Raw genomic sequence first — 25,800 nt, forward strand, 5'->3', positions numbered from 1 at the left:
AGCTCAAACATGCATTTTAGTCTGGTACTAAGCCTTGTCTGTGAAACCGAAGGGATGTTTATTATAATAATCCTTCAGAACAGTTTTAAAAGCTTAACCTGAAAGCTACTGTCTCACTTGAGTTAGTCCATAAAAAAAGACCCCGTAAATAAAATGCAATTTTGCAACAAATTTTGAAACTGATCATTCAGTCGTTGAATAATTTAATTTTTGAAAGACGCTTATGTTTGTGGCTGGTTGATTTTTCATGCGTCAGTTGTTGAAGCTTGATCACAGTCTCCGCTATGATGATGTCATGCAAATTTAATGAATGGTATTGTCCCACTTTACCTGTTATTTGCGAAATCCACCCTCGACAATGTAGCTACCCTATACAATAAATTTTGGATAATATTATTTTAGTATTATAGTATAAGATTAGACAAGAAAATGAATAAAAAGCCACAACAGTATTCGTTTTGGAAAACCTCAATTTTTCAAACCTCTCTGTAAATGAACTGTCTGTTTCGTACCACTGGGAGGTTCTGAAGATGAACCCAGGCTGAGATGTGTTGACTCAACAGGCACATGTGCACCCGTGGTGCTGAAGGAACAGCTCAGTCGCAATGAAATCACCATCACCATCACCATCACTCAAAGTTTGTGGCTCATTTCATTCGCTCTGACCATGAAGAGACAGAACATCAGAACCCTCGTGTTGATCATCTGCACTTTCACTTATTTGCTCGTCGGAGCGGCTGTTTTTGACGCGTTAGAATCCAAGATGGAGATCACCCAAAAGAAGGTCCTGGACGATCGGAAGCGAGAGCTCATGGACAAGTACAACTTGAGCAAAGTCAATTTTGACGAGCTGGAGCGGGTCGTGCTGCAGCTGAAGCCACACAAGGCTGGGGTCCAGTGGAGGTTCGCTGGCTCCTTTTACTTCGCCATCACGGTCATCACCACTATAGGTATGTCAGACGTTCACATCTCGTCTCCATCAACTTATTTTTTTCATCAAACTTTTTCATAGCTTTCATTTTGATCAGTATCATAAACATATAGCCTAAATCATAAATGAGTTGCCCATGTTCTACGCTGATGTTTCATCTGCGGGATCCGTGAGCGTATTAAAATAGGCTATTGTATACATTAAATGTATAATAATAAAAAAATACGTCATATTTTATATTGTTCGCTATATAATCCATCATGTATTAATTTCACAGCCTTGTAAATCATATTGGTAGTATAACACACCGTGGTGCAAAATCCAGTTTAAGCTTGTAATACATTGTAACAAAAAAAATTAAGCTGCCTTAAATTTGTAAGTTCAATCAACTTAGATGTTTAAGTCATTTCAACTTAAATTACATTAACCTAAACTGATTTAAAAAAAACCTAAATTAAAAAATTAGTTAAAGCAATGTAAAACATATGTTGTCATAACTTATTGATCATATTTTTTACAGTGTTGTTGTGTGTGTGTGGAACATTGCGAACTTCTGGCTAAGATGGTTATTAGCTATTGAAACTGTCCATTAGTCGCTCTTATTGGTCATTGGTGTATCCTGGCAATTAACTGGTCCAGTCAAGACAGCTGGTCTAAGATGGTCATTAGTTGGTATGAGCTGGTCTAAACATAACCTGTTCGAAGCTATAGATGTGGACCTGAAACAAATCATCTACCAGCTAGTCATACTAGCTTAACACTGATTTTTAGGTTGCTGGTCAAGCAGCTAATAACCAGCTTATACCAGCTAGAAGCCAACTTCTATGTTCCAAAACACTGCAACCAGCTTAAACTGTATCTTCCAGCAGAGACCTGGATAGTTTGTGTACACAGCCTTCAGAAAAAGTCCTAGATTTCCCGGAGGCGTCGAGACATCTGTGCAGGCTTCGGTTTAGCTTGGCAGTGTAGTGTATGTGTGACACTGGACAGCTCTCGAAGAATCAGACACAGAACAGGGATTTTTATTTATTTAATACAAAGATCAGCAGATCATGTTCAGTGGCAAGCCTTCATTTCTCTCTCTCTGTCTCAGCAATATAGGGAATGGGTAGTTGACATGACATGTCGAGCAGTGACAGCACTGTCCTACAGTATGACCTGCTGTACTTAATCAAAAATGACATTAAACATTTATTTTGATTTCTTGTATAATACAGATGCTTAGTTATGACCTCATTAAAGATTTGTACCATGCACTATAAATACAACTAAATACACCGAAGCTGAAAGGAAATAAAATGAATAAATGGGGACATCCCCTATACATTTTTAATACATATATTTGTAAATAAAGTATGTATGTATATATATATATATATATATATATATATATATATATATATATATATATATATATACATACATATAATTTTTTTACATAAAAGTTCATGTTCAACAGCCCAAATAATAAAAAAAATCATATTTTCCTTTTTGTCTTTTTAAATCAAAGTTCCACTTGTGCCTAATTGTTCTGAATGTTTGTAGTGAACTTAAAATCTTAAAAGTATATATTTTTTTAAAAACTGTACTTGCCAGAAAATATAATACTAATTAGCCTAAATGAAAAGACACTTAAGTTTACTTAAAGAGAGTACACGCTAATGACCATTTCTTAACACACTTCTTAAGTACACATTTAAAAGAGCACCTTTTAATAATGTCAAATTAGAAGGTTAATTTTTTTAATTGTTGTGATTTGAAAGAATACATATTTTGATGTGTTGACTATACTTCAGAATTAATCACATGTAAAGTACTTGATTATAATTTTACCTGTAGTTATATACTGTAGATACATAATTGATAATACATTTCAATTTAAAGTCCCCCTGTGGTCAAAAATCAAACTTTTAATGTTGTCTATGTCTATGTGTTTTTTAATATGCTTTTAGACAAACCATGTGTAAATTCATGTCAGCAGCATTGCTGAGTATTTTCTGTTTAAAACTGCTGTGAACAAAATACAGTCTTAAAAACACGGTTTGAAATCGCTGGGGTTTCTGACATCACAAACTACCTTGTAACCAATCTTCAACGAGTGGATTTCTGAGCTGGTGTGAGTGAGTGGAGGCGGGGCTCATTTATATATTCATAGAAACGTGTATACTAAATGAGGCGAGGGTGTAGAGTTACATTCAAGGCATGAAGATTTTTTTTTCAAGGAAAAAACGTTTAAAATAATTTTAGTGATCAAAGATGAGCATTAAGGGATAAAATTATTGACTTCAGGGGGACTATAATATATATTTTAAATGCACTAAATTGCACTTTATCCACATTTCAAAGACAATACAAGTAATTATGAAATTGCATAAATACATACTTAAGTCCTACTTCAAAAATAACTCTCAAGTTCAACTAAACTAATATAAATAAAAAAAATTCAATTTAATAATACATTTTTATTTAATTAGAATTAACATGCAATGAAGTATCCTGAAAACATTACATTCACTTCTAAAAAGCTATTTTATATCTGTTAAAAAAAGTACTTAAAGTGTACTACTTTTGCACCTTATAGATGCAACTCTCAACCTCATTTTAGTATCCACAAAAACTAATTTAATGTTTCCATTGTCATGTACGTTGTGATTCCTCTTATCAGACACGCAGGTCTGTTTCATGTGTCTGCTATAGATCAGGTTTCTGTGTACACTTGCCAGTAATCTAATCATCAGTTCAGCAATCAGCCTGCCAGCACCTTATTGTCAATGCAGGAGACTCTGTAAACAAGGAACTGTTTACTATCTGCGGTCTGGGGTATCAGCTTAGTACACAGAGCTAACCTGATCCATTAGTCTAGTGGAAGTTGCTGCTGCATTATCAAACAGAAGTGTAACCACCATAGCGATTGAGAAAGACGTGTCCCACCGAATGTGAGTGGTCAATCGATATCTTAAATATTTGGTTACATCCTTATTGCCAACAGGCTAGTTTTGTTTCCATGTTGACCAGATCAATTGATTTAAAGATAGGACGCTTTTAAAGCAAGTGACTCACCCACAAAAATAAATCTAGATCATTTAAACTTTTTTAAAGCCTTTCAAAGTGCAGCATGTACTTTGACTATTCAGAACTAACTCACCTTTACCACATTTAGGAACTAACTTAAAATAAATATAAACTGAGGAGAAAATTATTATTTTATTATTGACATTGAACTGTTGATAATGATAGCATTTAGTCACTTAGTTGTGACTCGTTTGTTCAAATTGAATCAGTTTGTTTAAGATGGTCACCTGATTAAATAGTTGTCCTATAACCAATTAGTCAATTAGTGAGGTTGATTTTTTTTTAGAATTGTAATTATTTTTTTTGTTTTGATATTTTTAGCAGCTTTGCTGTCATTAGAATGCTGATATACTGGTAAGTGCAGTCTGTATTAGGGGAGCTACTGAGCAAGTTTACTATGTCAGGAAAGCCATAGATACAGTATGAAGCTGATAATGTGAAACAAACGTCAAAATGTATTCGCTTACAAATCATGCACTATAGTAAAATGTATATCATAAAATAGCATCGTCAATGGAACCACACGAATCTGCCCCAGTAATCAAAAATTTGTATGAAAAGGAATAAAAGTTGTTGGTGTTTTACTGCCACTTTTTGTTTCGTTTCAGCTGGAAACTGCAGTGAAATATATGTATAATTATAAGCTTTTGGAGATTTACAAAAGTGTATAGGTAGTGGCATGTTTTTCCAGTCAGCCTAGGTTGAATTTAAAAGATACTGTTGGTTATAAAAACATAGTTTAACCAATATCATAAAGTGATTTTGTAGTGGATCAAATAGCCAATAGGAGTTGGGTAAACCTGTAATCAGCCTAATAATACAGGACTTCCAGAATATTGGGTATTCTGTTCAGCCAACCCACTGATTTTAACAATATGCAATTGAAAGATTTTCAAAATATTGGTTTACACATCACTAATATCAATAGTAGAACTCTCGAGGACAGAAAATAAATATCAATTGTTCAGCATTGATTCTGAGGGACTTTTAATTCCAGAATGTTGATGTGCAAGATCAATGCAGTTCCAGAGTCCGGCGACAGTACAGCAGGACACGAGCACCTCTTCTGCCCTCCTCTGCAGGGAACGGGTGTTTTGGATGGAAAGAATGTGAACCGAAAAAATAAATACCCTCCTGGCCAGCGGAGCAGCAGGTCACACATCAGTCGGAATCTGTGGCTTTTTGCACTTTATACATTTCGAATGACTTTTCACATAGAGAAGCTGTTGATCAGCCTGCCCAAGTGATGTTTCAAAGAGACTATGAAGGACTTTTATTTGCTGCGTTTTTATATGCCACTTTACCCAAAGCATATTTACAGTTCAGCAGCCACCTGGACAGACCTTTTTATGACACCCGTGGTGCAAAAACACACTTATAAAGGAAGTTATGTAGAGATTACAACATGCAATACACTGAATTTCCTTCCTTAATACAAACAGAAAAATCATTATTTCCTCATATTATGTACAATATTAAGTGTACCTCGAAACGGAGATAAAAATGTTTTCAACTAATTTAGTTTTTATTAAAATCTAATCAATCAATATTGTATCCAAATATTTTTGTATTATGCCATTGTCTCACAGATGATTTTATCATACCACAGACATCACTAGATGCACTATATTTGAATAATGTAGTCCTATACTTCCGTTTCATGTCGACTTTAATTGTTAAAAAAATAATTATATATATATATATATATATATATATATATATATATATATATATATATATATGCTAATGGTAATTGATATCCATTATGATATAAATGGAACATATTAATGCTTTGGATGAGATACCTAAGATAAAAATCTCAACCACCAAGCTGCTGGATATCTGAGAAAGAGATGTTTAAGCACTTTTAGAGTAAGATATGTCCTTGGGATGCTGGCATGACTCTGTACAGTGCAAGATGCTTACGTACACTGTATATGTGGATACATTCTCCCAAAGTGACACATGACCAGTTGCCCAGTAGTGACAGCATCGCTGGTGCCTTGCTTGGACAGTCACTGTCATTAAAGACCCCCAGCATTTCTTAAACCACACAAAGCTGTGAAGTAATATATTTAAGGCTACAACCTTAAATATATTACTGTAATACAAAATTTGTTTTATTATATTATTATATTATACTCTGCCTGGTAGGGCTGCATGATTAATCGCAATTAACCCGAAATCACACTTTTTTATGCGCAGTTTGTGAGTGAAGCACGACTCTGTGATCAGTAGTAAACGCTGCTCCATCTGAAAGCACTGCGAGTTTGAGTCGCTTATAATGTGCATTTGAAAAAGCAACACGCGTCAAACATCTTTTCAAACATGAAAGCATTTATTAACCTCTTGTTCAACAAAAGACAACATTTAATAACATGTTTTTACTCCAAACTCACTTCACAATGTCAGTTTTTTTTTTTAAAAATGATGTGGCTTCTTACACAGAATAAGGCACAGAACATATTATTTCATAGTATTCTATACAGTGATAAAGGCTATTATTCGATTAGCATTGAAGTATAAACTTAAAGTATAAACCACATATTGTTGTAGTCATGTGTCTATTAATCATGTTTAATCAATCAAAGCGTTTCAATCTTCTGTTTATTCAGCTACAGCTGTATTATGATGCCCGTAAGGATTTCCTGCAACAATGTGAGTTATCCTACTTTTGTGGGGCATATTTGGAGTTTCTGCGTGAGAGCACCCTCTGGCTTTCAGATGGAGCATAATTTACTATTGATCACAGAGCCTTGCTTCACTTACAAGCTGTGCATAAAAAAGTCACAGCCTTTGCCAAATCACGTGCAGTTTAATTTTGATTAATCATGCAGCCCTACTGCCTGTCCAAAATGAAGTCGCTGTTTCAATTTAAATAGGCATTCCAGCACATCCCAAAGACTTTCAATGAACTTATGGCCTGGAATCAGAGGTGCCAATTCATGTGTGAAAATGATTCTTCATGCCCCCTTTCTTTTACAATATGAGCCTGATAAATCTGAATTTGTCATCCTGGAATATGGCCATGATGTGTCTTCCTACATGCTTGTGTATGAAATGAAAAGCTACACACTCCATCAATTAGGGTTAAAGAACTGTTGCCAAACATATAACATGTGAGAAACATAATAATCACTGCAATAAAGATCCACTCATAGACTTTTAAGCTAAGCATTTGACTTTCTTAATGAGTGAGTCATTGAATTATTAATTAAACCGATTCGTTCAAAAGCACTGATTCATTCAGAAAGGAAACACTGCTGTAGCTGTGTTCGAAATCGCCCCCTATACCCTTATTCATTTTTCCCTACATTACTCCACTAATATAGTCCACTTGAAGGAGTCAATGAAAACGAGTGAGTACAAAAGGCAGTTCCCTCAAAATGTGCCCTATTTAAGGGTATAGAGAGCGATTTCAGACACAGCCTGTGTGTTGCTCAGAGACAGAACACAGACTAAACAGAACATGACAATGAAACTAAACAGAACATGATAATGAAACACCGAACCAAACATGAATGGGACACCCGTTCAACTTCATGTTTAAATCAGGATAAAACAAAGCATTGGACATTTGGAAACGACATGAATAGGAAAAGTTGTAAAATGTATATTATCTATAGATAAACTATATATTTAATAGTTATATAAATATGAAGCACAATATAGTATACGGTACACTACCATTCAAAAGTTTGTGGTCTGTTTTTTTCTTTTTTTTTTCTTACAAATATCATCATCATTATCATCTTCTTCTGCTTATCCGGGGCCAGGGGGGTGGGGGTGGTTGGGGGTCGTAGTCTAAGCAGAGATGCCCAGACTTCCTTCTCCCCAGACACTTCCTCCAGCTCTTCCAGGGGAATACCAAGGCGTTCCCAGGCCAGCCGGGAGACATAATCCATCCAGCGTGTTCTAGGTCTTCCCAGGGGTCTCCTCCTTGTGTTTTTCTTCCCAGGAAGGCGTCCAGGAGGCATCCGGAACCTCTTGTTGTGGAGGAGCAGCGGCTCTACAGGGCTCCTCACCCTATCTCTAAGCGATCGCCCAGCCACTCTGCAGAGAAATCTCATTTCGGCTGCCTTTATCTGGGATCTTGTCATAAGCTCATGACCATAGGTGAGAGTGGGAACGTAGATTGACCGGTAAATCGAGAGCTTCGCCTTGCAGCTCAGCTCCTTCTTTACCACAACAGAACGGTACATCGACCGCATCACTGTAGAAGCTGCACCGATCCGGTTGTCAATCTCCCGTTCCATCCTTCCTTCCCTCACTCATGAACAAGACCCTAAGATACGTGAACTTCTCCACTTGAAGCAGGAACTCTCCAAAGTGGGCATGCCACCCTTTTCCGGCTGAGAACCATGGCCTCGGACTTGGAGGTGCTGATTCTCATCCCAGCCGCTTCACACTCGGCTGCAAACCGTCCTAGTGCATGCTGAAGGTTCTGGTCTGATGGGGCCAGCACGACAACATCATCCGCAAAAAGCAGAGACGAAATCGTGTGGTCCCCAAACCGGACACCCTCCGGTCCCTGGCTGCCCCTAGAAATTCTGTCCATAAAAATTATGAACAGAACCGGTGACAAAGGGCAGCCCTCCCAACATGCACTAGGAACAAGTCTGACTTACTGCCGGCAATGCGAACCAAGCTCCTGCTCCAGTCGTACGGGTACCGGACAGCCCTTCGCAGAGGGCCCTGGACCCCATACTCCCAGAGCACCCTCCACAGGACGCCGCGAGGGACACAGTCGAGTGCCTTCTCCAAATCCACAAAGCACAAGAATTCATTCATTTAGCAAGGACTCATTAAATTGATCAAACGTGACAGTAAATACTTTTACAAATTCAGCTTTGCATCTCGAAATTACATTTTAAAATATATTAAAAACAGCTATTTAAAATTTTAACCATATTTCACAATATTACTGTTTTACTGTAATACTCAAATAAATGCAGCCTTGGTGAGCAGAAGAGACTTGTATTTATGTAAATGTATACAAAAATAAATTAAAAGGCAGTAATACTATAAAAAAGCAATCTGTCATTTATAATCAAGTAACCCAATGATTTTCTAATATAAAAAAGAAAAACAAAAACCATTATATAATCACATGACTGCAGCACTGGTCAGTCTCTCATTTTTTAAGGAAGACATGAAAGATTAAAAGTGACAGCAGCGGGATATCTGACCAGAGTCTTGTCAGCCCCTAAAACACTGCTATAGTTATAGCCTACTAAACATAACTGCGCAGCACATGTGCACACATACAGACAACAACAAGACACAAGATGAAAATGATCATATATATAAACATGGATCGGTAATTTTCCATATACCTGCAACATCAGTGCAGAGTCCTATAAAACACTTTTATGCATGCCATATGATATCCTAGACATAGGGCTGGTGAGCTGACAATGATGTAATTCTAATAAAGGTGGATGCATCCCAGATCAGCCTTTGATCTGCCTTTAACAAACACATGCGACCCCCCCCCCCCCCCCCACACACACACACACACATACATATACAGGTACATGTTACATTTTGTCCCTTATATTTATCCTTATTATTATCATCCCTTTTTTTGTCTCTTAATATGTTTTATATTGTGATTTAACAAATGACAAACACCTTTAATCCTTTATTTCACACCACCCCTTCCCCCAACACCACGCACTCACACTCTCACACCTTCTCTGAGTATTTAATCCCCAACCCTTTTATTATGTGTTCAACTACTGAATGGATTTGCACTGACTGCAGCACATTTGATGATAAGATTGAAATAATCATTCAGAAAAAAAGGAGTTATTTTAGGAGATGTAAGCTGAATCAATGGATAGAAGCAGAGACATGAAAATGAACTCTAAACAGCAGCCTGTATGTGCAGATGGCACGACTGAGCTGCTTTCAAAGAAATAATTCATGCTGCTTCTATAATAAGAGAAACTGGACTCCATCATAGTGCAATGCAAATCAAATTACAGATGGTCATTATGAGTAGAAGCAATATAAATCTCAATTAAAAACCTCAACAGGTGCAGGAAAAGTATGGATATTGTTGTACCGTATCAGGTTACGACTGTAACCATGGCTCCCTGAGACGGTGAACGAGACACTGTTTCATGGAGTTCATGCTATGGGAACACTCCTTGTGAGCTGTGTCTGGAGCTTGTGTGCTACACGCCAATCTTTATTGGCTACCGTGGTCAGGTGATATAACAGGTTTGCCAGCAGTGTATATAAGGGTACACTTATTCTAGGTATTATCAACTGGCCGGAATTTTGAGATCACAATAGATGTGAAGGACTATAATGCGTTAGGAGCTCGCTCAAGTACTGGGGAGCTAAACCATTTAGTGTTTTGTAAGCAATCAGCAATATTTTAAAATTTATAAGATGTTTAATAGGGAGCCAATGCAGTTTTGACAGAACCGGGCTAATATGGTCATACTTCCTGGTTCTGGTAAGAACTCTAGCTGCTGCGTTTTGGACCAGCTGTAGTTTATTTATTATTCGTGCAGGGCAACCACCCATAAGAGCATTACAATAGTCTAGCCTTGAGGTCATGAACGCATGAACTACAGGTAACTGTTCCGCATTTGTCAGTGAGAGTATATTTTGTAATTTATATATATTTTTAAGATGGAAGAATGTGGTTTCACAGATGCTAGAAACTTCAAATGAAAGAATAGTATCAAAGAGCACACCCAAGTTCCTAACCGACAGCGAAGACTTTACAGAGAAGCCATCAAGTGTTAGAGGGTATTCTAGGTTATACGTGCAGAGGTTTTTTGCCCAATACTTAGAAACTCTGTTTTTTTCAGAATAGGAAATTACTAGTCACCCAGTTTATTATATCAGCATCAGCATTATATTATATATACATTCCATAAATTTTGTGAATTGGTAAGTTTCATCAGGGTGTGAAGAAATGTAGAGCTTAGTATCGTCAGCATAACAGTGAAAACTATTGCCATGCTTCCTAATGATATCTCCTAAGGGTAGTATGTACAGATTGAACAGCAGCGGTCCTAGTACTGAGCCTTGTGGTACGCCATACTGAACTTCTGGTCGATAAGACATCTCTTCATTTACTGCTACAAACTAATAACGGTCAGATAAGTATGATTTAAACCATGCTAATGCAATTCCACTAATGCCAACATAATTTTCGAGTCTATTTAAAAGAATGTTGTGGTCAATAGTATCAAATGCACCACTAAGACCGAGTAGCACTAATAGAGAGATACAACCACGATCGGATGATGAGAGCAAATCATTTGTGACTTTAATGAGAGCCGTCTCAGTTCTATGGTACAGTCTAAATCCTGACTGAAAATCCTCGCAGATACCATTTCTTTCTAGAAAGGAACATAGTTGTGAGGATACTGCCTTTTCAAGTATCTTTGACAGAAATCGGCCTGTAATTGACTAATTCTGCAGGATCAAGTTGCGTTTTTTTAACAAGCGGTTTAATCATAGCCAGCTTAAAAGTTATTGGTACGTATCCTAATGACAAAGATCAATTAATGATATTAAGTAGAGGATATATGACCTCTGGAAGCATTTCTTTCAATAACTTAGTCGGTATAGGATCTAGCATACAGTACATGTTGTCAATTTAGATGATTTAACGAGTTTGGAAAATGATTCCTCTCCTATAGCAATGAATGAATCAAAATTTTCTCAAGGAGACTACAATGCAGTGCCTGATGCGATACTGTAGTAGACGGTTGCATAGTTATAATTTCCTCCCTGATATTAGTCTTGTAAGTAAAGAAGTGCATAAAATCATTACTCCTGTGCTGCTTGGAAACGTCTGGGATTGAAGCCTTATTTTTAGTTAATTTAGCCACTGTTTCAAATAAATACCTAGGGTTTTGTTTATTTTCTTCTAATAAGGTTGAAAAATAAGCAGAACTAGCAGCTTTTAAGGCCTCTGAACGTAAATGTGCTCTCTTTCCATGAAATGAGAAAAAACTTGTTTGTTTTCTTCCAGTTGCGCTCCATTATTCTGGCTGCTTAAGGGCCTGAGTGTGCTCGTTGTACCACGACGTTGGACTATTTTCTTTAATCTTCTTTAAACGCAAAGGAGCAACTGTGTTTAAAGTGCTGGAAAAGAGACAGTCAAAAGTTTCTGTCGCAATATCGAGCTCTTCTAAGCTATCTGGGATGCTGAGGAGATGAAACTGATCAGGAATATTATTATTAAAGCGATCTTTAGTGGCAGAAGTGATAGGTCTAACATATTTGTAACACTGAGTCGACTTTGCAGCTTGGCTAAATACACGAGACTAGATAATGATCTGAGATGTCATCACTCTGCTGTAGAATTTCATTGATCATTGTAGCATCAACATTGATTCCATGTGATAATATTAGATTACGACAATGGGTAGGTCCTGATATGTGTTGTCTAACTCCAATAGAGTTCAGAATGTCTTTAAATGCCAATCTCAATGCATCTTTTTCGTTATCTACATGTATATTAAAATCACCAACAATTAGGACTTTATCTGCAGCCAGTACTAACTCTGATAGAAAATCAGCAAATTCTTTGATAAAGTCTGTATGGTGCCCTGGTGGCCTGTATGCAATAGCCAGTACAATTCTCAAATGTGATTTATCATTTACTCTAGATTGTGTTACATTAAGCATCAACACTTCATTTAAAACAAGACTTCTCAGTAGTTCTGAAGATGTTACTATAAATTACAGCAACACCTCCCCCTTTGCCTTTCAGACAGGGCTCATGTTTATAACAGAAATCTTGCGGGTGGACTCATTTAAAGTAATGTAGTCGTCTGGTTTTAGCCAGGTTTCTGTCAAACTCAGCACATCTAGGTTATAATCTGTAATCATATCATTAACAATAAGTGCTTTTGAAGTAAGGGATCGAATATTCAGCAACCTGAGCTTTATCATTTGTTCATCTGTATTATATCTGTTTTTTATTTGTTGAACATCAATTAAATTTTTATCCTTAAATGGGATTAGGAGTTTTTTGTATGTCCTAATTCCGGGAACAGACACAGTCTCTATATGATGATATCTAGGTGAAAGAGTCTCTATGTGATGGGATTTATCTGACCTCAGTGACGTGAGACAGCTAGCAGACGGTCAGTTTAGCCAGTCTGTCTGCTTCCTGACCTGAGCCCCAGATTGTCATGTTTGAGCTCTAAGATTATGTGCCATATTACTAGAGAGAAGAGCAGCACCATCCCAGGAGGGATGAATACCATCTCTTTTCATCAGGTCAGGTCTGCCCCAAAAACTTTTCCAATTGTCTTTGATCCCTATATTATTTTGCGGACACCAATTAGACAGCCAGCCATTGAGTGAGGACAGTCTACTAAGATAACTGTGTTCCCTCAACTGTATGCTCTTCCTAAGAATATAGCAATATAGAATACAGAACTCTGCAGCCTAACCCCTAGGGAAGCACTCTACCCAGGAAATACTAATACTAAAGCGAATGAAAGAAACCAGGCCACTAGCTGCAACACAGCTTTTTATGCTTTTTATAACTTTTAAACTCTGTCCCAATACTATTCGCGCACCGTTAGGAAAACATGCTATCATAGTCCCCCATTATATATACACTTCCCTCCTCCAGGTATAGACTGGTGGGGGGCAACAAAGGGAAGTGCCATCCAATTACTCCGATATGAATGTGATTCAAAAAGAAGCAGATTAATGCTTCTCAGTCCCATGCTACCGAAGGCAACAGAAGAGGAGAGTATTGCCCAATCTTCCAGTGCTGTTTAGCCTTTTGACGTGATCACAGAGGAAGCACATCGCTAACACCCCTGCACTCTTAGTGCCGGAGAGGGAAGAGTGACCAATGATGACGTGGGACGCAAGTTGCATTATTTTCCCATCATCCACATTTATCACAACATAACTGTTATAGAGACAGCGTATTGCTACATCCCCTGCACTATTGGCTCCCAAAAATAACAGACAGATAGAGGCATAGGACTCTAGCAGCATAATTACTAATCTTTCCTCCTTCTTCCCATATGAAATATGAAGGATACTGAAACTGCCTCTATACCCAGTTCACTGGAGGGCGCTAGATGACAGAGTGGAACATGATAGCATTAATGCCAATTCCCTTCATCCTAGTCAGTAATTTATGTGGTGGATAAAATTCGAATTTATATGGCAAGTACTGGAAAAGGCAAAAAATAAAAAGGTGATGCGTTACCACATCGCCAATCCTGCACTATGAAGGGCAGAGTGGGATGCAACAGTGCTCCTGCAATACCCCACGCAAAGTAAGCGTATCCATATCATCTCCACAGCACAAGCCTTCCGGAGAGATGAATAAGGAAGTGATTATAACAATCCCTTTACCTCCCCTACAACAGTCTGGCTTTACTGCCACAGAGATGTACCGATGCATCACCAATGTGTACAAAGGCTCAATAGACAGTGGGGTACTGAAAAAGTGGGTCAATATGTAGTCACTTATTTCATATACGTAAGGCAACTGCGCTTCCCATGCTCAGGGAAAAAATAACATCTGAGCCAATACTACTGCACTAGTCTGATTTATTCGATAAGTGAACAGTCATGAAAAATATTATCTCTTAATCTCCTAATGCTGGAGAGTGCTCATGCTTCCACATCTTCAGGAATTTTTTATGATGTATTTCACATGAGGCTTAACCCCTGCACAGACTTATTGAATTTCGTCATCCATGTCTGAAGGGGCGAATATTCATACAGGAAGGAGTATCTCGACCTCAACTACAGCTTCCCAGCATGTGTTAATCAGGCAAATTCTTCTGTAATCCCAGACTAATGCAGTTCCCCCCTGGTGAACACACAGTCCACGAAAAATCCCCAAATCAATCTCCTGCATGGCTTTTCTCATATGGAAGATATGTCGCGCTCTCCTCTTCCTCTTTTTTTTTTTTTAGAAAAAGATGGACTTTTACCCCTGTTGGAGTAAAACTCAAACAACCTCTTGTGCCCCAACACCTCTCAGAGATGAGGGGGGGTGGCCAAGATTAGGTTCAGGTTCTTACTTCTCTTAGCCAAGATTCTCAACCTCAGCCAGCCCCCTAACAGTAGCATAACTGGTTGCTAGAGGGAAATTCTTTATTATTTAATACAGGGAAGGCTCAGAGGAGTGAGACGCCTATGACCCGCAAGAAATTGCTCATCCAAACAGCTCGGGGTGAATTCCTTTCTCTCAACAGACAAATCTAGCTTAAATTTGGCTGTGGTGCTGGTTGTTATGTGGCCCATCTCAATATATGTCGGGGTTAGGGAGGAGGCAGGCTCACATTTGCCTCGACTCCTAACATGTCTAGTTCCTTAGAACTAAACCGGGCCAATAGCATGCTCTCTGCCAGCTCGGAAGAAGCCGCCGAGTGGGCTTCCGGATCTGACATGACAGCTGAGGAGCTACCAGGTGATGCCTGAGAAGGGGTTAAACCCGTCTCAAGCTCATCTGCTAACTCCGTCTACGACCCCCACAATCATAATCACTGGGCTTCCTCGGCAGCGGCAGCACCTCATCCGCAGGGCACAGACGTTTGTCTCCCATCTCCCTTGAAAAGAGCCAGGCGGGAGTGGACTTTGGTCACTTTGAAGCGATCACAGTGAGAACAACCAGTGAATGAGTTGAAAACTCATGAATATCGCCAGGGTGTTACGGATCTTTGATATGATGGCACACACTTTCTGAAGGACTTGCTTGACATTTTCTTTTTCTACTCCTAGCCACAAACAAACAGAGAGTTCACACACACAGCTTGCAAACAAATGGCTTCCTGAAGACAAAGAAGCTGATGACGTCTTCTTCTTATACCCCTTATATACCCTGCTGGTGGACCCGTGATGTCACCTGACCACGATAGCCAATCAAGATTAGCATATAACACACCTGTTCAAACACCAGCTCATAGCGTCAACTCCATGACGCAGTGTAGAATTTCACTTCGAAAAGGGAACTACAGTGCCCTTGCATTCTATTCAACAAGAATATTTTGCACAAACAAGATTTTGAATTTGAATATTGTATTCATATGGACCCACTCACTTTAACAACCAAATGTGTCAAAACTAGGGAGCAATGAGTAACCAAAAAACATTTTGTTGTTTGTCTGTGAAGTTTCCACTCTCCCTATGTTTCTATGGTTACTCATTGATTATTTGATAAGGTTCACCTGTTCCTTATCTAGTTTCCTTCGAGTGTATATATAATCCTGTGTTTTAGTCACTCCTTCTCGGTTCTTGTTTATGTATAGTGTTCAAAGTTAATTTTAGTGTTTGAGTTTAAAGACTGTTATTTGGTTCTCCATCTTCATACATTATTACGTCCACACCTAACAATCTTGCAATTCTGACTTTATTTCACGCAAGAATTCCTTTATTTTTCTCAGAATCGTGAGATAAAGTCGCAATTATCTTTTTTTATGCTGTGGAAACAAACTTCCATTCATGAACAGGCATAGCCTGTGATCAGTTGTTTGCATAAGATATTCAATATTTGCTGTATCTTATAATATTTGCAACTTCAATCAGGATTAATTTAATGATTTGTTCTGTAGTAAATACATACAGTTCATTTTAAATGTCAAGAAAAGAAAAAGCAAAAGATGTCATTCTGTTATGCTCATTAAGATAGCAAACTGGTACTGTATTTGTCATAATACTTTTATTTGTTATCATAAACATACTGGTTGGTAGCGCACAAATTCTTCTGTTTATTTCACTTTGTTATTCTTCTTGTTATTTACCTATAGTGTAGTGGCTAATGAATCATAAGTCTCGTTATAATAATACTGGATTTAATCTAACTTTTAGTATTTGATTATGCTGCTAGCATTCAATGGTTCCATCAGTAAAAAAGTTTAGTTAGGCTTGTTTTAATCATTATACGTATTCTAGTTTGGTGTAACAAACGTATGGTGTTTTAGTTATTTTAATTTTACCCCTTTAGGATACAGTTGTATCCATCACACTGAAAACAATGAACATTTAGGATATGTTTTCTTGGGGGGGGGGGGGGGGTAACACTTTACAATAAGGTTAATTAGTTAACATAAGTTAACAAGCTTAGTTAACATGAACTAAGAATAAACAATATTTCTTCAGCATTTATTAATCTTAGTTAATATTAATTTCAACATTTACTAATACATTATTAAAATCATAGCTGGGTTGTATTTGTTAACATTAGTGAATGTACTGTGAACTAACATGAACAAACCATGAAGAGCTGTATTTCAATTAACTAACATTAACAAAGATTAAGACATACTGTATCACATGTATTGCTCACTGTTAGTTCATGATAGTTAATACATTAACTAATGTTAACTAAAGAACCTTATTTTAAAGTGTTATCTTTTTTTAATTATGCAACAATGCTCTAATAATAGAATCTAAGTTGGATTTACTTTAGATTACACTGCAAAATTATATACTTGTAATACATCTCTTTCTCTATTTAGCCTGATCTAATGATTTTGCTGATTTCGCTACTTTCGTATACTGTAAATGAGCTCATATGGGAACATTTCATTTCTTAACATGATTTACTCTAAGACTTGGTTGATCTTGTTCCTAAATCAACATCCTTTCTTTGCAACATCACATTGTGTGCATTTTCAGTGAAAGTATAATATTTGCACTATCAGCCTTAATACATACATTTCTATTTAAATGGGATGGTGAAGCTTGTGTATAAAGGTGTAGATTCACCACTGTGTTCAAGAATGTATATTCTTAAATTCCTCTAATTTAAGTAAGACCTTCGTTCATCTTCGGAACACGAATTGAGATATTTTTGATGAAATCTGAGAGCTGGATCACTCCTCCATACTCCTCCATAGGCTTTAAAAGGATTGAAACTTGCCGGCCTCGAAAAGTTATGAAAGACGTAGTTAAAATAGTCCAAGTGACTACAGTGGCTCAATTTTAAGTTTATCAAGCGACGAGAATACTTTTTGTGCGCAAAAAAACAAAAATAACAACTTTATTTCAACTATTCATTTCCTTCTCTATGGGCCTCTAGTCAGTTAACTTAGTGTAATAGTGTAGAGCTACGTCACACGTAGGCTCACTATTGGCCGAAGCTGGTCATGTTTTTGGTCAATGTGCTGGTCAATGTATTTGTTAACATTAGTTAATGTACTGTGAACTAACATGAACAAACCATGAACAGCTGTATTTCAATTAACTAACATTAACAAAGATTAATAAATACTGTATCAAAAGCATTGCTCACTGTTAGTTCATGATAGTTAATACATTAACTAATGTTAACTAAAGAACCGTATTGTAAAGTGTTAACGTTTTTTTAATTATGCAACAATGCTCTACGTTTTTTAATTATGCAACAATGCTCTAATAATAAAATCTAAGTTGGATTTACTTTAGATTACACTGCAAAATTATATACTTGGAATACCTCTCTTTCCCTATTACTGCCTGGTCTAATGATTTAGCAGATTTCGCTACTTTCGTGTACTGTAAATGAGCTCATATGGGAACATTTCATTTCTTAACATGATTTACTCTAAGACTTGGTTCATCTTGTTCCTAAATCAAAATCCTTTGTGTGCAACGTCACATTGGGTGTGCATCTTCAGTGAAAGTGTAATATTTGCACTATCAGCCTTAATACATACATTGCTATTTAAAGGGGATGGTGAAGCAAGCTTGTGTATTAAAGGTGTAGATTCACCACTGTGTTCAAGAATGTATATTCTTAAATTCCTCTTAGAATATAACCTGTTTATATGCAGATTAAACTATAAATGAAAAAATAAATATCCAATGTCCAGTGCTGAGAAAAATATCCAATGTACATTCCCATATCACTGATATTAACATTTTGGCTGATGCCAATAATGTTATATGGCTGATATCCAGTAAATGGTGGTTATTATAATACTATTTTGTCTAAATAAATGAAAAATAAATCAGTTTCAGGGTCTGATTATGAAAGTGAATTTTGGCATCACAACATTTTATTGCACATTATGAAAACACTTCAACACTTGCCACAAACTGACTTGAGCTATAACGACTCTATTGTTTTCTGTAGTGTTGCTTTATAATTTAATTACATGTTTCATAATTGATGTAGGCCTATTTGCAACATTCATACTGTTGTTAAACTGAATTGAATCATCACTGAACTAAATTGAGCTGCCTTCTGAGATGCTTTACAACTGAATTGAATTAATTTCATAGTACCTGATAAACTTGGCAACATTGACACTGTTATTGAGCTGAATTGAATCAACATTGAACTAAATTGAGCTGAATAATTACACTATCCCCTTCTGTAGAGCTGCTTTATATGAATTGAATTGAATTCGTTTCAAAATTGATGAACTTTGCAACACTGAATTACACTAAATTGAGCTGAATAATGACAGATCTGTATTTTCATAATTGATGAATTTTTGCAACAACACTTATTTTCCTGTTTATTACTGTGAAGCTGCTTTGAAACAATCTGTATTGTATAAAGCAATATAACGATATAATGCGACTCGACTGTAAAGTGAGCGCAAATGATTGAAAAGGTAAAAACAGGCAGAATGCAAATGCAATTAAATATCCAATAACAGTATTGTATATATTATACCGATCGATATTGTGCATCCCTATTATTTAAAGAGAACCGGGTATGCCCTTTTACAAAGTGTGAAGACCCTCCTTCTGAAAAGCGCAGTGTGCTCTGATTGGTTGGCTGGACAGTGTGTTGGGATTGGTCAACCACGTTAAGCGTGTTATACCCCCCCCGTACCATAACCCCAAGTTTTAACACACTTCTAACACAACTCAACCAGGCCTTGTCCAATTTTTTTGCATATGCCTTGGGCGGGAATTATTTCAATGAGGAATATTGTGATGTGTATGTTCCTGGAAGAAAATACGAGACGATAATGGAGTTCTGAAACAGTGCTTACTGATATAGAGAACAACACCCTCCACATCAAAGTTGAAAATGTAAAGCATAATAGGTCCTCTTTAAAAGCTTTGCTGAAGTTATAAAAAAAAAACAGATGGATTGCTGACAACCCTAAAAATAAAAATGAATTATGTTTATTCTATTTTCTAGGATACGGTCATGCGGCTCCCAGCACGGATGGTGGGAAGGTGTTCTGCATGTTCTACGCTCTCCTGGGGATCCCCCTTACCCTGGTGATGTTCCAAAGTCTGGGTGAACGCATCAACACCTTCGTCAAGTACCTGCTGCACCGTCTCAAAAAGTGTCTTGGCCTTCGGCACACCGAGGTCTCCATGGCCAACATGGTGTGCATTGGCTTAATATCCTGCATGAGCACGCTGTGTGTGGGAGCGGCGGCCTTCTCCCGCTACGAGGACTGGAGCTTCTTTCATGCGTACTATTACTGCTTCATAACACTCACCACCATTGGTTTTGGGGACTACGTGGCCTTGCAGAAGGATAATGCGTTACAAACCAACCCCCAGTACGTAGCGTTTAGCTTCATGTACATCCTCACGGGCCTCACAGTCATCGGCGCCTTCCTGAACCTGGTGGTTCTGCGTTTCATGACTATGAATGCCGAGGACGAACGCCGCGACGCCGAACAGCGCACGTTGCTGTCCCGCAGCAGAAAGACTGGCGGCGGCGGAGGGACTATGTCTGACCCACCGTCCTCATCTGGTGCGGCCCATGGGTCCGGGAAAGGGTTGTGTAACGTCTACGCCGAAGTGCTGCATTTCCAGTCCATGTGCTCTTGCCTCTGGTACAAAAGCCAGGAGAAGATGCGCTACTCAATTCCGATGATTATCTCTCACGATCTGTCCACTTCGGACACATACATGGAGCACAGCGAGATCTCCGACGCCCTCCACTCCAACGGCTGCGTGTGCAGTGCCTTGCAGGAGCACTCCGGCACCAGTTCAGTGTACACGGGCCTGCTCAGCCCAGCACATTACCAAAGACTCTCCAAACGCCGCAGCTCCATCTAGAGGGCTGGAGGATGTTTTGCATGTGAATCTCTTTCGCCTTACGAAACCAACCACTGTTATACTTGGGGTTGAAAAACCACTGCTTCTAAGCTGCTCGGATCCTCTGTCAGTCGAATAAATGTAATGTAGTGATAGACGGGGGAGGGTGGCCTGTCAGCAGGTGCTGCTTGAGGACCGGAGACATAGAAGCGTGCAATAAAAACAGGGTAAATGCCTGTATTTTTTAAGTACTTTGAGGTTTTCGAGAAAAGGCAAGATGCAAACTGCTAGCTCTTCAGTGAGCTCAATGGTAAATGGAAACAAATGCTGGTCTTTTAACAACCAACAAGTCCCAAAGTGTCAGGATCTTCTGGTTTTCAATATGAATAAATACATATTGTGATGCAACCATTTCAACAGTGAATACTTTCTTATCTTTACAGGAGTTATGAAATAGTAATAAAATAAACAAAATAAAATATATTTTAAAAAAAACAATCATCTTAAATGAGAACTTAGCTAATAATGAGTGCAGACCTTAGTCATGATGGCGCAATATTTACTTTCTTACAGGAATAGAATTCTGCAGAGATGATGTATTTTTGTTGGCCAACCCAGAAGTTACCATCACACTGGTTCCCTCAACAAAAACCCATTATGATTTTTCCATTGGCTTTTGGATAGTTTTAGAAAATAAGCTCTGTGAGCAACAAAAGTTTATGATTCTTAAACGTTTGGTTAATCCAGAGAATCTTCAAAAATTAAAGGAATAGTTCACCCAAAAATGAAATTAATTTCTTTTGAAGCCCAAAAAAGCGTATCCATCCATCATAAAAGTAATCCATACAGCTCCAGGGGGTTAATAAAGCCTTCTCAAGCGAAGCCATGTAAAAGAATAAATAACTTTATAAACTATAATCATTTGCTTCTGGTAACGGCCGTACGCGAGTCTAGTTCCAGCGGAAGAGTGGCCTCTGACCCGACACATGACGTATTGACGAACGCAGAAGCGTAGAGGATAGAGCCAAACAAGCATTGGTCACGAATTAGAAGTCTAAAATGAGAATATTTACAGAGAAATGTTGGAGGACCTTGACTTTGTTGCCCAGCCCTGTTTGTTTGAACCGCAAGAGTCGTCTTCTCTCACCTAAGCTTACGCTACTCCTACATCATACGTCATGCGTCTTGTCAGAGGTCACTCAGCCGCCGGAACTAGACTCGAAAAACTTTTAGTTGACAAAACTCCACAAAACAGCTGTTAGTTGAGATGACATGACTTTTATACAGCGCATGACATTGTAAAGACTGTAATTGTATCCCTCACAGCCTTGTTTTCTGCGTAAAATTCAATATGGCGTCTAACCTGACTAAGGTCTATTCGCTTTTGTTTTCTTCCACACTCAAACTCAAATTCACAGTGAATTGTACTGTTCATCTATCCATGTGTTTTCCGTTATTACATCTGCTATTATTTTAATGTATCACCAGGTTTGTTTGTCTGAATAATTATTTGTTTGTATTATTGTAGCTATTGTAACATCTATTTTTTATTATTATACTGGATTAATTACATAGGAATATATTGTACTTGCAGTTGCACTTTAGATGAAATCTATTAGTTCAGGGTTGTAGCCAGGAGTGCACAGATTATCTCTTTACTTGTAATCCGAATGGACTTTTTCTTAAAACACATTCCTGTTCCTATTGTGCACAATTCATCACGTTGTTCCAAAGAAGAAAAAAATGCTTGTTTTTGTTGTAATGTTTGATTAAAATGTAATAACTTGGTCTGCTTCAGAAACTATTTTTTAATCCAAGCCAAGTGTTTTATAAAAAACAACAGCCGAACAGGCATTTAGGCATCGTTTTGGGCTATTGTTATTGATAATCTTTCAATTTGCTGATTAAAATAAGTATAATAAAGGTTAGGTCAATAATAATGAACATAAGTTTGACCTTGACCTTTAGCCTCAGGCATTCTATAGCGTCCTGCTATTTAATGACCATTTGTACAATCAAACATGATAGTACAATATGCTTTTAAATACATCATATTAAGGAAGTAATGGGTTGCAGACCGTTTTGTGTTGACTGTAATTGAACAGCAATAGTATATTTTTAATATATTTTTGTTAGTTCACAATTTTTAACCTTGTATAATTACATCAGGTCTAAAGGTGTTGATATCTGGAAAATTCACTGAAATTTATATGTTTAGCATCAGGTTTTATGTATATTTAGATATTTAGAGGGCACAAATGGACTCCTATTAAACTGCACTTTTAAAATACAAAATACTAAATATAACATCAGTCATTTTTTGAAACTGGATATCTAATTGTGTAAATGGAAACATCAGTGGCTTGTACTCTACTTACATTGTACGCATTTGCAATTTTAGAGCAAATAATAAAAGGGTCGGCACTTTCCCTTTAATGACCAAAAAGGACTTTTTCTAGTCCAAACTCATGTCTAGTTCAGGATGTGATTAAGATTTAGATTTGGAAATACAAAGTGGAATAAAATGTGCATATAGATCACGTGGGCCTGTCATTTCTTAATCTAACTTACTTAGAAATGTCAAGTGTGCTTGTTGTAGCTACTTTTAGCACATAGGAAATATAATAAAAGCAATATGTCAGGAGAACATGCATAAATGGTTATTGTATTAACGTCTTAGTCTCACATAGTTACGTGCATACTATAATATCAATAAGGCATCTTTTGGTGCTTGTCACGTTTATAAGAACGAATTTGACATTGTTTGCTGGGTGCCTTAGATCACTATTAATGTTTGTTCCATAATGAACAAATTGCACAATGGATGATAGAATTGAGTGTAATATCCCTGCTAATGTTACTCTACCTCAGAGGGTTGAGTCAGTGTGGGTTATTCCCGTCTCCTTCATCTCCCTTCCCCTTTTTCCTTCAAAAAGGAAGGGGAAAAAAAGCTGCCGCTTCTAAGCAAAGTTGTCAGTTCCGCTCATCTTCATATAAGTCTGTCTCTCTATTTGGGAATGAAGCTGCATAGTATGTCCACCTAAGGGCAAAGAAAGTATTTGGAAAGTGGTTTGGCAGAGAGCACAAATAAAGCTGAGATGTTTGTAATTTCAGTTAGTCATTCACTTTATCCTTTGCTGTGTTTCTGCAGTTGAAGGAAGGGAGAAGAAATTTAGATTTTAGAATACAGGAAGATGTTTATGAATTTTGCTTCATTGTAAAGAGTTGCAAGAATCTTATTATTGGCCTTCTATTCTCAAACGTTTCTTGCTGAATTGATTGTGTTCAAACATTCATTTAAATTGGGCCTGTTACAGTAAATGCTATACTTAAGGGATGTATTTTTAAATGACCATAATTATTGTATTTTGCGATCATAATAAATTGATGTCCCAGCCGTTTGTTCAATAAATACATGATGTTAACTTCCTTTTGTTGACAAGCCAAACAAGTTTTTCTGATAATAAGTCAATTTCTGCATTTCAACAATCAACAGTTTAAGGGTACGTTTAAAAGAGAAGTTTTTCCTTCGCGTTTTTACGTACAGACGACAAAGTTATCAAAACCATCACCATTCACACTGATCCATGGAAACAGCTAAAAATGCTGCATTCTGCTGCCAGGCCAGTAGTTGGCGATGTCACTTTGGAAAGAAACACTACGCACCTATAGACTGAACATGAATACGCATGTGCATCGGTCACAGTTTTCACAAATTCATGTTTTTGAAGTTGACATGCAGACGATAACGATATCGTTTTCAAAAACTTGCAATTTGAAAACCATTTTTAAAAATTTGTGTAAATGAACATCCAAAACGCATACGTTTTCTGTTTTTAGTTGGAAATGGTGTTGTGTAAACAGCCCTTAAATTTTTTTAAAAACTGACGTCACTACATCTACTTTTCACAGAATCCGCTCAGTTGCAGCACTCTTAAATCAACAACATTCAACAAGAATCAAGCAGATGAAAAAACAGCACTAGCTTCAGGCACTGCAGAGACGTCACTGGAGACTCTTTAGACACTGGAGTGCTTTCTATTCTGGGCTTATTTGCACTACAGCAATGCTAAGTTGTGCTACATGTACTTGTACAACTTGCCCCCATGTTCTCCTAATTTCTATACCACTAGCAAAAATAATCATTAATTTCATACATAATTGCCACCAAGTCTTAATTATTAAGTGACAGCAGCGTCTCTGTACACATGAACAGGTTGGTTGGCCAGTTTTATTATATCTCACAATCAGGACTTTATAACTCGCAATTATGAGCTTATATCTCACAATTCTGTAAAACATAAGTCAGAATTTTGAGACTTAAACTTGCAATTCTGAGTGTATTTATCACAATTGTGAGTTTATATCTCACAATTCTGACTATTTCTCCCAATTGCAAGTTTATATCTTGCAATTCTTACTTTATTTCTCACAATTGCGACTTTTTATCTCTCACTTCTAACTTTATTTCTCACAATTGCGACTTTTTATCTCTCACTTCTAACTTTATTTCTCGCAATTTTAGACTTTATCTCACAATTAAAACTTTTTTCTCTCAATTGCAAGTTTATATCTCGCAATTCTTACTTTTTTTCTCACAATTGCGACTTTATCTCACACTTCTAACTTTATTTCTTACAATTGCTAGTTTATATCTCACACTTCTAACTTTATTTCTTGCAATTGCGTGTTCATATCCCGTAACTCTTTATTTCTCGAAATTGCAAGTTTATAGCTTGCAATTCTTACTTTATTTCTCACAATTGCGACTTTTTATCTCTCACTTCTAACTTTATTTCTCACAATTGCGACTTTTTATCTCTCACTTCTAACTTTAT

General features: G+C 37.2%; 1 protein-coding gene across 1 annotated transcript; it reads left to right on the plus strand.

The window, feature by feature from the left end:
• The first annotated feature begins 548 nt into the window (after nucleotides 1-548).
• Nucleotides 549-23,897, plus strand: kcnk3a (potassium channel, subfamily K, member 3a). The gene is made up of 2 exons (XM_077219697.1): nucleotides 549-950; nucleotides 20,106-23,897. Exons 1-2 carry the CDS (start codon nucleotides 668-670, stop codon nucleotides 20,981-20,983), a joined length of 1,161 nt encoding a protein of 386 aa, XP_077075812.1. The 5' UTR covers nucleotides 549-667; the 3' UTR covers nucleotides 20,984-23,897.
• Nucleotides 23,898-25,800: the final 1,903 nt, after the last annotated feature.

This window comes from Siphateles boraxobius, unplaced genomic scaffold, assembly GCF_051911475.1.
Source record: "Siphateles boraxobius isolate OS27281-9 unplaced genomic scaffold, OSU_SipBor_1 8, whole genome shotgun sequence".
NCBI lineage: Eukaryota > Metazoa > Chordata > Actinopteri > Cypriniformes > Leuciscidae > Siphateles > Siphateles boraxobius.